The 12477-nt window shown below is 36.0% G+C and overlaps 1 protein-coding gene across 3 annotated transcripts in view; it reads right to left on the bottom strand.

Moving 5' to 3' along the window:
• The window catches only part of fab1 (fab1 kinase), a 111583-nt gene that overhangs the window by 75726 nt on the left and 23380 nt on the right, over positions 1 to 12477 (bottom strand). For all 3 annotated transcript variants that reach the window (XM_069845321.1, XM_069845320.1, XM_069845322.1), the window contains exons 9-15: positions 11603 to 11788; positions 11184 to 11358; positions 8602 to 8763; positions 6186 to 6384; positions 3334 to 3601; positions 758 to 1827; positions 102 to 302 (exon numbers count right to left, since the gene is read on the bottom strand). In XM_069845321.1, coding sequence (XP_069701422.1) covers positions 102 to 302; positions 758 to 1827; positions 3334 to 3601; positions 6186 to 6384; positions 8602 to 8763; positions 11184 to 11358; positions 11603 to 11788 — 2261 coding nt within the window. The remainder of the gene's footprint in view (positions 1 to 101; positions 303 to 757; positions 1828 to 3333; positions 3602 to 6185; positions 6385 to 8601; positions 8764 to 11183; positions 11359 to 11602; positions 11789 to 12477) is intronic.

Raw genomic sequence — 12477 nt, 5'->3', positions numbered from 1 at the left:
CACGTAAACGATACATTCTCTTCAAAAACCTAATCTCCCCTTTCTCATATACTGAAAGCAATTACATCAATAAACAAATAATTTGAAAATAATGCAACTACCTTAGCTTCCTTAAATCTGCATTCACCATCCTGAGAGGTGATTACATCATTTACTTCACTGCAAGTAACTGCCCTGCTACTATTGCTGGTGCTGTTGCCCACAACTGTACCAAACTGTGCAGACCAGAAGATTTCATCTGGGAAAAACTTCCTTAGAACACAATTCCGTCCAGCTTCTGTCTCTAAGTATGGCACTGTGAACTAGAAATAATATAAAACATGTATATAAGTAAATTTATAAACATGAAAAATGATAAATGTGTTCCAAACCATGAAAATAAAGAGATAAAAGGAACAGAACTTCCATGGGATTTATACCTCTGTTACAGAATAACATCAGGTTCTCAATATTATATCTGTTATGTTGAAATGATGTTGATATTGATCGACATCATGTGGCGGAATAATTATCTGCAATAAGAATTTATAGCCAATAAAAGGTTTGTTCCAGCATGGTTCAAAATCGATTCTGAACTGCCTGCTCATGTGCAGTATCTCAATGTGCGTTCAAACAAAACTTGAACTAAGTACACTTAAATGCCATCGATCTGGGCCAGGATCGAACCCGCAACATCGAGCACAGAAGGCCAGCACTATACCGACTACATATAAATAATATAATCTACTTTGAATATTATAAAAAAGAGAAAATTTACCGTCAAATATGGTGAAGAGGAGAGTATGGTGTCATCTAGAGCTTTGCGAAATCTGTTAGAAAGTGGCAGTTCTGCAACAGAAAGCCATTGGCCAGAACCTGAGCTCTGGGTGCCAGCATTGAAAACCTCATCTTCCAAGTTGAGATACAAATGCAACGGATCGCTGAAGTCACTCACAGATTCCACATTCATACGCTTCTCCTCACTCAGAGATTTCTCTTTGCTTCCAATACGCACCGGTTGTGTCTTGTTAGATTCACAAGCATTACAATTAGATGCATCTGGAAGAACTTGTCTCTGCTCCTCCACCCTCCTCAACTGATCATTACAAACACAAATATCTTTCTCGCCAGTTGAAGTGTAATTGATTTCACAATTCTGACCAGTAAATCCATTTGGTAACACTTTAAAACAGTTTTCACAATGACTAGGCCTACTCTGTTGTACTTTTTCTTTACTTAGCTCTGTTTTCTTATCACTATTTGAGGAATTGTTATTTTGTACATTACTTAATTGCACATTTGAACTGGAAAGTACAGCACCTTCATTTGAAACAGTTGTACTCTCCTCTTTGGTATTTTGCATTCCAGAAGTAGGAATAAATGAGTCAGACATCTCATTTTTAACACTTTCACTATCAACGTCTTCAGTCTTCAAAGTTTCTGGTTTATTTTCTGATAATTCATAGCCAGCTAATGCAGGAATGTTTAGATCACTTGTACAGCTCTCATAAGAAGCTTCACTTTCTGCTAGCCCTGTTTTTGATAACGCAGACTCATTTTCAAGGCACGATTTGGATTTACTTGGAGATGAAATAGGAAGATCACTTTGAGAACTTTCATTTGTTGTAGGTTCTTCGAAGAATGTGTCCATTGGTGGACTCGGGGGTCGTGCAAACTCGTCCATGAGAAATGACTTCTCGAGTCTCCAGCTGTACTGTGTGAACACTATACGACTGACCACACGTTTTAATTTTGCAAGTTCACTGTTTGTAGCTCCACGAAGCAACACTGTACAGCCTAGATGTTGAGATGAACACCCCTCAAAAAACATTAGTGTTTTACTGGAACCTGAAATTAAAACCAATACTACAATTCATGCAAATCATAAAACCTCCATTATTTAAATAAAACTGAATACAAATATCTAAACACATCGCCGTCGTCGTCATCATCATCATCATCATCATCTCAGTAAATGTGATAATCCTCCAAACTCTTGCACATCTACCTATTTTAAAACTAAAAGATTTATCCTTACTTGCTACCTGTTACATAGGAAATCGCATCTTTGGCAAGCAATAGAATAATAATAGTCTTGATAAAGCTGTAACCATAAACCATATTTCAGTAATCAGAAAAGCCAATAAACTAATAACAACAATAAAAATTAAAATTAAATTATGGTTTATTTAACAACACTTGCAACTGCAGAAGTTACATCAATGTTACCAGTGTGCCGGAATTTTGTCCTGCAGGAGTTCTTTTACATGTCAGTAAATCTACTGACATAAGCCTGTCGCATTTAAACACACTTAAATGCCATCGACCTGGAACAGGATCAAATCTGCAACCTCGAGCATAGAAGGCCAATGCCATACCAACTACACTATCCAGAGCAATTAACAATAATAACAACAATAATAATAATAATAATAATAATAATAATAATAATAATAATAGTAATAATAATAATAATAATAATAATAATAATAATAATAATAATAATAATAATAATAACAAAGGTGAAGTTATCCCTATTACAAGCCATGGAGGTCCACAGGGTAGTGGGAGTTTTAAAGTTCCCACCTTCACAAACAATCGGCATTAGTAGTAGTAATGATATCAGTTCTATATGCTTGCCACCCTTAGTCCCAAGGAAATGTCCTCAGTATTCATTTGACTCATTTCTGTTAGAGACTGAGTAAATCCTAGTACGGTTGGAAAGATTGTTCAATAGAGAAAATCCATAACCCCATTGAGAATAGAACCATGACCTTATATATACCTTAACCACAAAACCCCAATATAATAATAATAATAATAATAATAATAATAATAATAATAATAATAATAATAATAATAATAGATGACTATTAACACCAATTCCAACTCTTGACTATTTAATCCTACATCTTTACGCAAAGGATTCTCACTCTGTGAGTTATCATTCTGCGAACGTCTTTTTTGCGACTTTTACTGCAGTGCAACAAATTATTTATAACATTAACATACAAATTACGCACGTGGTAGTAACACTATGTCAATACAGCATGTAACAGCATGTGGTTCACTTAGCAGCAGAAACAGCTGATGAAAAATGCTATGTTCTGATTGGTTCAGAAGACTATTGCTTAATGTTCAAGTTTTCATGGAAAGGGCTACCAACACAACCTATCAAGTGCATAGTTACAGTGACTTGGGTATATAGATGTTCAGTATATGGTAAAAATTTCTATCAAATTTAGTCTGAAATCTAAATTTACAACATCATTACACTTTACTTACTCTTACAACAACACTCGACTTTTGAGAGGAAAGACGATAACAAAAATGTTGACATAAACTTGCACAGACCTTTGTCATTCTCAAATGTTTTGAGGTAGAATGCCTTGCACGTTCCCAACTGTGGCCGGCCAATATGAGCGTCCACTGAGGTCACAATGTCAGCCTGAGTGCATCGAGCAACCCGCTCCAGAACACTTGCTTTCACGTTAAGCACCAATGTCACTCCCAGCGCCAAGAGGAACTCCTGAGCCAAGCGAGACACATTCCGGTGCACCAGCACAAGTTCAGGTTGGAGATTGGAGATTCGGGTCACCACATTACGTAAGTATTCACGTTCCTGTAATCATAAATATGAAACAAAATTATGATTATTTATGAATATCTCCAAGCAAAACACAATAATCAATAATTACAAAATGAGACTTTACGCATTCATAATAGTATGTTGTGGTGAAGTTCATGGGTTTTGAAAATATGGAAATTTGGACGACGACGACGATGATGATGGATACACCCTGAAATACTATTATTGAAACTTATCTAAGTTAACAGTTCAGCTGAATACATAGTAGAAATGTAAAGATAATTAGTTAAAACTATAATTTATAAATAAAAAATACACTGAGCCTGATATTTAAATACAGAGCGTTCGCCTACGGGTGGGGCCAGGAAAGCAGCATGTGCTGATACACAGCTTTGTGTGAGCTGTTGAGACACGCTCGATAATCAAGGTGACAAGTTATCAGTTGTGAGCCAGCTGTTGCATTGTTTTTATGTACAGTGTAGTTTCTTGACACAGTTGCTTAAATATTCAGCGTGTGTAAAACGCAAAATTCACGCTTGAATAGGGAGTTTTTATGTATGATGCATAGGCCTATGTGAAAACAGTCATGTAGAGAGGTGTGTAGGCAATTTGAAGTGAAATATCCGGGTGCTCCAATTCCAGGTAGAGAAAATGTTAGGCGTCTTGTTAACTAATTAAGGACAACAGGGTCACTAAATGCTACAATTTCTAAGCGAAAACAAAGAGTATTGACGGAAGAAAAAATTGATGAAATCAATGCATCATTTACACGCTCTCCTAATAATTCTCTAAGACGTGTTTCACAGGAAGTTAAGTGTTTCAAAAACATCAGTCTTTACTGCTGCTAAACTTTTAAAATTAAAACCCTACAGAGTGAGTATCGTGCATGAATGAGGGCCCAGAGATGATGAAAAACGAGTTCAGTTTTGTAATTGGATTTTACAAAGTATTTGGACGGTATTGTGGATCCTGATTAAATAATTTTTTCTGATGAGGCGTGGTTTCATTTACGAGGTCATGTTGCCTCACAGAGCAATAGGTATTGGAGTACAGAGAATCCCCATTTAATTCATGAGGTTCCATTGCATGACAAAAAGATTGGCGTTTGGTGTGCTGTTACAGCGAAGCAAATTATTGGGCCCATTTTCTTTCAGGATACAGTAAATGCACAAAGATATCGCACTCTTAATACTCGCGCCATTTTTCCAAATGTTATCAGATGATGAGAAACTCAATGGATATTTCCAACAAGATCCAGCAACAGCCCATACCACCCATGAATCCATGAACGACATAAGTGACTTTTTGGAGAAAGGATTATTTCGCAGGGCTTATGGCCGCCACGTTCACCCGACCTTACAGTGTGCGATTTTTATTTGTGGGGAACTCTAAAAAATAATGTCTATAGCAATAATCCTCACAGCATAGATGAATTGAAGGCGAAAGTAACAAGAGAGATTAGGAAAATTACCGAAGACAAACTTACTCGTGTGAATGATAATTTTATTAAAAGATCCCAGAAATGTGTGGATTCAGATGGACATCACGTCCAATATCGCCTATAACAAGGTTAGTATTACGTAGAAAAATTCTCGTGTGTATGCTAAGCGGAAGCTTACGGATAGACGATTCCCACAAGCAACACCACAGGCAGGCCACTTGCTGGCCCCACCAGTAGGCGAATGCTCTGTATAAGCACTGTTCAACATATTGAGAGAAAATAAATTCAGTAAACTAGTCTGAAAAAAAAATCTCAAATTATTAAATATTCCTTATGAGTATATTTAAGAGCCTGTTGAATCAGGTAATTGTGCATTTTGGTTTTACCGTCCATCAGGTTCTAATATCGGCAGGAAGGAGATTCCAGATTCGAGAAGTGTAGATTGTAGATTGAGAATAATGGCTTGTTCTGTACTTAGGTACATGAATAATAGTTTATTGTTGCGAATGAGTGCCAAAGCTATGAAGAGATGATAGCTTCTGAAACTGACATGATAGATGAGCTGGACAAAAAGTGTGCATGATCTGATACAGCAGCGAGAGTGCATGTAGTTTTCTGCATTTCTCAAGTCGGAGTCATAACAGTAGTTCGAAGTATGGTCAAATATGGTAATATTTCCGAATGTTGCATATAAATCTAATGCACATATTATAGGCACAACGTAGCTTCATGGCTAATTTTTAAGTCACATCAGTTAACAGAACGTCGTAATAATCAAATAAAGGCATTATAAGAGTCTGGACAAGGATTTTTTTTTTTCAGAGGAAAGGGGAGGAAATGTCTTTTGTGGGTTAGGAAGTGAAAAATTGAAAACACTTTTTTGTAATATTTATAACCTGACTGTTCCAACTCAAGTTTTCGTCAAAGTAGACATCTAGATTTTTAACAGTAGAGCTATAGGGTATAGAAATATTGTTTATGGCAGATACTTAACTTTGCATCATTCATCCAATCATTTCCACATGTCGAAGCTGTAGTTCTTTTTGCTGTGGTAGATATCACTCTCAGTGCACAATGAGAGGTGAATTACATAGCACCTTATGATCATTATTAATGGAGCAATGGTAGAATGTCAATAGGGGAAACAGGAGTACTCCACGAAAACATTTAACAAACCTGCATCATAACCGGTTCCAAAGATAGAAGTCTGCCTTCAATGCGCTGATAAACAATTGAGCAGCCCAGAAGCAGAATACGAGGTGACGTCAACTCTGTGGCCATTGCACGATGTGCCACATTCTTTGAGCACACCACTCCATTCACAATGCAGCTTTCGTTTCTATTCCCACCCGGCACTTTCTTAAACTGGACATACCTGCAATCATTTAACAGAAATGATGACAATTCATATATCATTTCAGATTCTTATTGCCACTCTAATATCATACTGTACCGGTACCAAAAATAAGTCGATCTTATTTTCTGAATAACAAATTTATAAGTATGTATGTGTCCCTTAATAATACTTACAATAGTAAGTCAAGTTTTAAGAAACGACATAACAGATTATATCATAAGATATACTGTATTTATCACCAGCGTAATTTTCCCCGAAGAATAATTCCCTCTCCCATCATAAGATTTTTAGGACATTTCTTCAGAATTTAATTTTCTTCGAGTAATTTCTCCCTCATACTAGTTGTTCTGTATGGTTGTGAAACTTGAACTCTCACTTTGAGAGAGGAACAGAGGTTAAGGGTTTTTGAGAATAAGGTGCTTAGGAAATATTTGGGGCCAAGAGGGGTGAAGTTACAGGAGAATGGAGAAAGTTATAACGCAGAACTGCACACATTATAATCTTCATCTAACTTAATTAGGAACATTAAATCCACATGTTTGAGACAGGCAGAGCATATAGCATACAGGAAAGGTAAAAAATTTGGGATGTAAATTCTGAAGTCATTCAGAGTCAAAAAGTTCATATGAATATAGGTCCATTTTCCAATGGTCACGGAGATACGGCTCTTTGATTTCACAAAAACTTCTGGAATTCCATTGTATTAACTCGCATTTAGAGACAGATAAAGGACAAATTTAAAGTTTATATTCACGTATGCATACATACCTAATATTCTAGATGTCAGAGTCGATGTTTTCGCACATTTTCAGAGATACCTTCTTCTGCTTCAATGCACTGTTGCGCTTAGGTGTGAATCGCGCTCATCACTCGAGAGAGTTGCAAGTGGCTGTTCTTTATGCGGCATGCAGCATCCAAAATCCGGTCGATTAGCGCCTCTCTCGTTTTCACCTTCCTTTGGTATACCAAATCTTTCATCCAATCCCATAGACAGTAAATACTCTTCGATATGGTACTCTTCTGTTCGGAAAGCATCGTTCATATTCAGCAAAGGCACGCAAGGAACTCATTGCACAAGCCATAAACATAGACAATATTGCCATATTCTGCAGTCGAAAATTTATAAGGCATCTTGAAAAACACAACTTAACACTTCTGATAACTGTACCTGTATAATTACTGCACTGTAATTAGCTGACTGAACTGCTGTGAACTGATAAGCGATAGGCTAGTGTATCTGTGTTATGCACGGAATCTGTGTCATTACATCAGATAAGGGCAGGCAATTGGACATTTGTAATACCCCATCAACCAGTTTGTGAGGTGAATGAACTTATCCACGTCGCTCACAATGCAGATTCCAATGTTACGTCATTCATTGCGATCCGTGATCTTGTCTCACATCTCACGTTAGCAGAATATGGTAACATCTGATTCACATTGGGGCAAGACTTTTACCAAAAAAATCTCTAGCTCTGCCATCATTTGAAAACGGACCTATGTTTATATGAACATTTTCACTCAAAATGGCCTAAAATGTCATATACTAAATTTTTTACCTTTCCTCGTGAATCACCCTGTATATGGGTGAATCCAGAAATGCGTATAGAATGTTAGTTGAAAGAACTGAGGGGAAAAAGACCTTTGGGGAGGCTGAGACATAGATGGGAGAATAATATTAAAATGAATTTGAGGGAGGTGGGATATAATGCTAGGGACTTTGTTAATCTTGCTCATGATAGGGACCAATAGCAGGCTTATGTAAGGGTGGCAATGAATCTTCGGGTTCTTTACCGCCATTTGTAAAAAAAAAAAAAAAAAAAAAGCAAATTTCTCCCTCTTACTTTAAACAAAGTAGGACACTAATTTTCTCTGCAACAGTGTCTTTTGTGAAGATTACAAAATATCTAAAAAAAATAATAATAAGCATGTTTTTATTCATCCCTTCTCTAATGAAAAACTTCTATGATTGCTCTGACAAAAATGATGAATTGGATTTGTTGTCTATTGGAAATAGTGCACTGTGGAATAGACACGTACGTTTAAGAAGAAATTTTTTAAAAGACATAAAAATACAAATTTCTACTTTATATTTCATGGTGGTGAATGTTCAAGATTAAAGTTGATAAAATGTAGACAGGAAGGGATAAAAATTCATCACACTTCAAATTATGTTACGTCAGACAAACAACTGTGTGGTCAGGACATAAGAAAGAAGGGAATTTCATTACTCACTGTCTGATATCCATATCGTCTGCATCATTTCGCACATCAGGCCGAATGGTATCCACAATCTGCTGAGCTAAAGGTATTACAATATCAACCCAGCTCTGAGACAGACCCTCCGCATTCAGTAGCTGTTTCAGAAGATTGTGTTCATGCTGCTTGAAGCCGTTGCTGTAAAAAACCAAAATTGCGTCCATGCATAAGTCAAATGCTACATTATTTATATCTCATTTTCTTAAAAAACATATGCAGTATAATTAAAATAGCTGTCAACAGCCCTCTACAAAGTAAAGGTTTCAATTAAAAAGAGCAGCAAATAATAGCCATCACGCAAGCAAAGTTCATTAATAAAATAATACTATACAAGATTTCATAAGAGGCAAAGAACCTAAAAGATTCAAAAACTTCGTTTAAAATCATCAGTAAATTCACTTTAAGTTCTAGCAGATTACGTCCTCTTTTCAGCATTCTCTTTCTTCAGAATTATTTAAGTCTCTCCAGTGAAAAGTAGCCAATTGACTGGAACTCATACTGCGTAAATAGCTTTTCTTTTCTATTTTTCTCCCCCCACTTTTCTCCTTTTTTATTGTCGTTGCGATTGTCTTTATCACAGTCATTGTCTCTGGATACTGCATTACTGAATACTCATGACGTCATTGATTGTTCCATTGAGTTTTCAATGTTGTTGACTTTGCATACAATAGAATATAATTGTAGTTTTAAATGGACATTCAACATTCATTATCTACAGTTTACCACACTTTGGATAGTACATTGCTTTTATTGTTACATTATAACCCCAAATCTTACAAAATATAGGAAATGTGACTGGCGTATCTTTATTGCAATAACTAGGTAAGAAACACAAAGAGTTCCACGTCCACTATTGTTAGTCGGCCTTGGTAGTGCAGTCGGTATAGTGCTGGCCTTCTGTGCTTGAGGTTGCGGGTTGGATTCCAGCCCAGGTCGATGGCATTTAAGTGTGCTTAAATGTGGCACGCTCATTTTTTTATTTTATTTTTTTTTACTTTTTTATTTATCGATGCTGTATCAACTATGAGGTTATTTAGCGTCGATGGAATTGTAATAGCGAGATATTCGGCGAGATGAGGCCGAGGATTCGCCATAGATTACCTGACATTCGCCTTATGGTTGAAGGAAACCTTGGCAAAAACCCAACCAGGTAATCAGCTCAAGTGGGAATTGAACCCACACCCGGCACCTTAGCCAACTGAGCTACGCTGATGGCTACGACACGTCGCGTCAGTAGATTTGTTGTTGTTGTTTTCTAATGCCAGGCATTTGACAATAAAGTCATTTGATCTCTTGCACTCCAATATTTTTCAAAGCTATTATCATGGCCAGCTACTGAAGCACAGATTTTGAGGTGTTCCGAATCCATTTCTTGGTTTGAGTTGCACAATGGGCAGTTAGGGGACTGATATATTCCAATTCTATGCAGGTGTTTGGCCAAACAATCACGGCCTGTTGCCAATCTAAATGCAGCTACAGACGATTTTCGTGGTAAATCGGGAATTAACTGTGGATTTTGATGCAGAGAGTTCCATTTTTTCCCTTGGAATTGAGTTATCAAATTTTGTTTGTTGAAGTCTAAGTATGTAGATTTAATAAATCTCTTCACAGAGTAATACGTAGATTTAGTAACAGGTCTGTAAGTAGCAGTGCTGCCCTTCTTTGCTAAAGCATCCACATTCTCGTTTCCCAGGATTCCACAATGGGATGGTATCCATTGGAATACAATTCTTTTATTGAGTGTTATTAATTGAGAGAGCATTTTAGTTATTTCTGCTGTTTGAGATGAAGGTGTGTGTTTGGAGACGATTGACAGAATAGCTGCTTTGGAGTCTGACAATATTACTGCATTCATAAATTTATTGATGTGGCATAGAAGATTCCTGAGACATTCACTTATTGCAATGATTTCACCATCAAAACTTGTTGTTCCATATCCAAGAGATCTATAAAGTGAGAAGAGACAACACGTAACACCTGCACCGGCACCTTGTTCTCTGGAGATCAAGGATCCGTCGGTGTATAAATGAAGCCAGTTTTGTGGAGGGTACCTAATATTAATTGTCTCTAAAGACAATTGTTTCAGTATTTCAGTGTTTACTTCTGATTTCAGTATTTCTTCTGTTAAATTTAGATTATATTCTATATTTAATAGAGTTAAAGGGTTTGGTTTAATTTGTAAGTTTTCTTTTAAATTCGGGATATTGATTTTCTGTTTTAATTCTTGAACAATGGATATGAAACTTTTTTTGAGTTTTCAATCTACAGAGATTTACTGGCATTTAAAAGAACTCCTACAGGACAAAATTCCAGCACACCACCGATGCTGATATAACCTCAATAGTTGCGAGCGTCATTAAATAAACCATACTCTTTTTTTTCCACTATTGTTTCCTACCAGAAAATCATTGATATGTTTAAGACAGTCTTGAGAGTATACGGCGGATTTCTTGATTATTTTATGAATAAAAAGTTGGATGTATTTTGATTAATTAATCAATAATTTTATTGATAACTTTCAAAACGTGCACAAAGTGAGAGCTAAAATTCACTCTCACCTGAGCTGTACGTAAGCTTGCTGTTCCCCATTGTCTGACCGCAGCTGTGTGACGTTATGCCAGCCAGATGCAGGAACCAACTCCCGACTTTGAGCATTTTGGAGGAGAAGAGTCCCAGATAGGAACTCACTCGAAATGCCGTAGGTATGTGAATTCTCCAGCATTCGTTCATTATCTGCATAAATATACACCAATTAAGATACACTTAAATGACAGGGAGAAATATTTTTATTAAGAAGTCATATCACCTGGCTGTACTCTGTAACAATAAAAATTATATCTCATTAAATTAAATTATCTACCAATTTGATAGCAGTAATTAACATTATCATGTAGATGTAATATTTAGTGTTAATTTAAGAAGAAAATGAAGGTTGAGAACAAGAACAACATGGGCAGACAAACAGAACAATACTTACTTGTAGGAGACTTTACTTCTCCGCCAGACTCACTATCAGTATGCCGCAGTTCTTGCTTTGTAGTTACAGGTCGGCTGATGTGTACAGTATTTTCAGCAACATTGAGATCCAAGTAGAATGTTGAGTTTGAAGATGGTAAGCTCAGAGTCTCATCACGTTCTGATAATTGGCAGTCTGACTCGGAATCTATTGCACAAAAATACTGTTAAATTTACAACAACAAAGATTATAATTTCTTTACGAATTTCGACTGAAATAAATTAAGGAATTTTATTAAACTGCATGCAATGTATTCACTCATATTAATCATTTACCTTTACAAATATTATGATTTGATATTGATTATTTGCTAGTACAATTACTACGAACACAATTAATATAAAAATAATTACTGTTAATTGTATTCTAATACATTCTCGATAGGTTACTCATTTCATCAACACGAATTTTACTAATAAAATTGTGTGTGGGTGGAATTAAAGAAAAGATAAACTGGGTATACAAAATAAATAAGAAAGTGAATTTATTACAAATTATAATTTTTTTATTGATCCAAATACGAAACAATGCAATATGAATTTCCAACCAGTAAAATCCCTCGTAACTGGCACCCAAATAACCAGCAATACCAAAAAACAGCACTTTTGGCTTGGCCAAAAAAAAAAAAAAATGTTTAAATCTGCCACATTGACAGTTTGGGCCATCAGTTTTGCCACATTAGGAAGTTCGCATGAACTTTCGTTTTCAGTGAATATTCCAATCTAAAATTAGTGTATTATTGTGTTGCGTGATATGTTTTAATAAAGAAAATTCACACAGTTTTTATGTTTATTTAGTTATGTTCAGGCTGTCAGTGTTGTCACATTAGAAAGTTC

Source organism: Periplaneta americana, chromosome 14, assembly GCF_040183065.1.
Source record: "Periplaneta americana isolate PAMFEO1 chromosome 14, P.americana_PAMFEO1_priV1, whole genome shotgun sequence".
Classification (NCBI taxonomy): domain Eukaryota; kingdom Metazoa; phylum Arthropoda; class Insecta; order Blattodea; family Blattidae; genus Periplaneta; species Periplaneta americana.
Note: the sequence above shows the minus strand (reverse complement) of the source record. Positions and strands in the feature narration are given on the sequence as shown.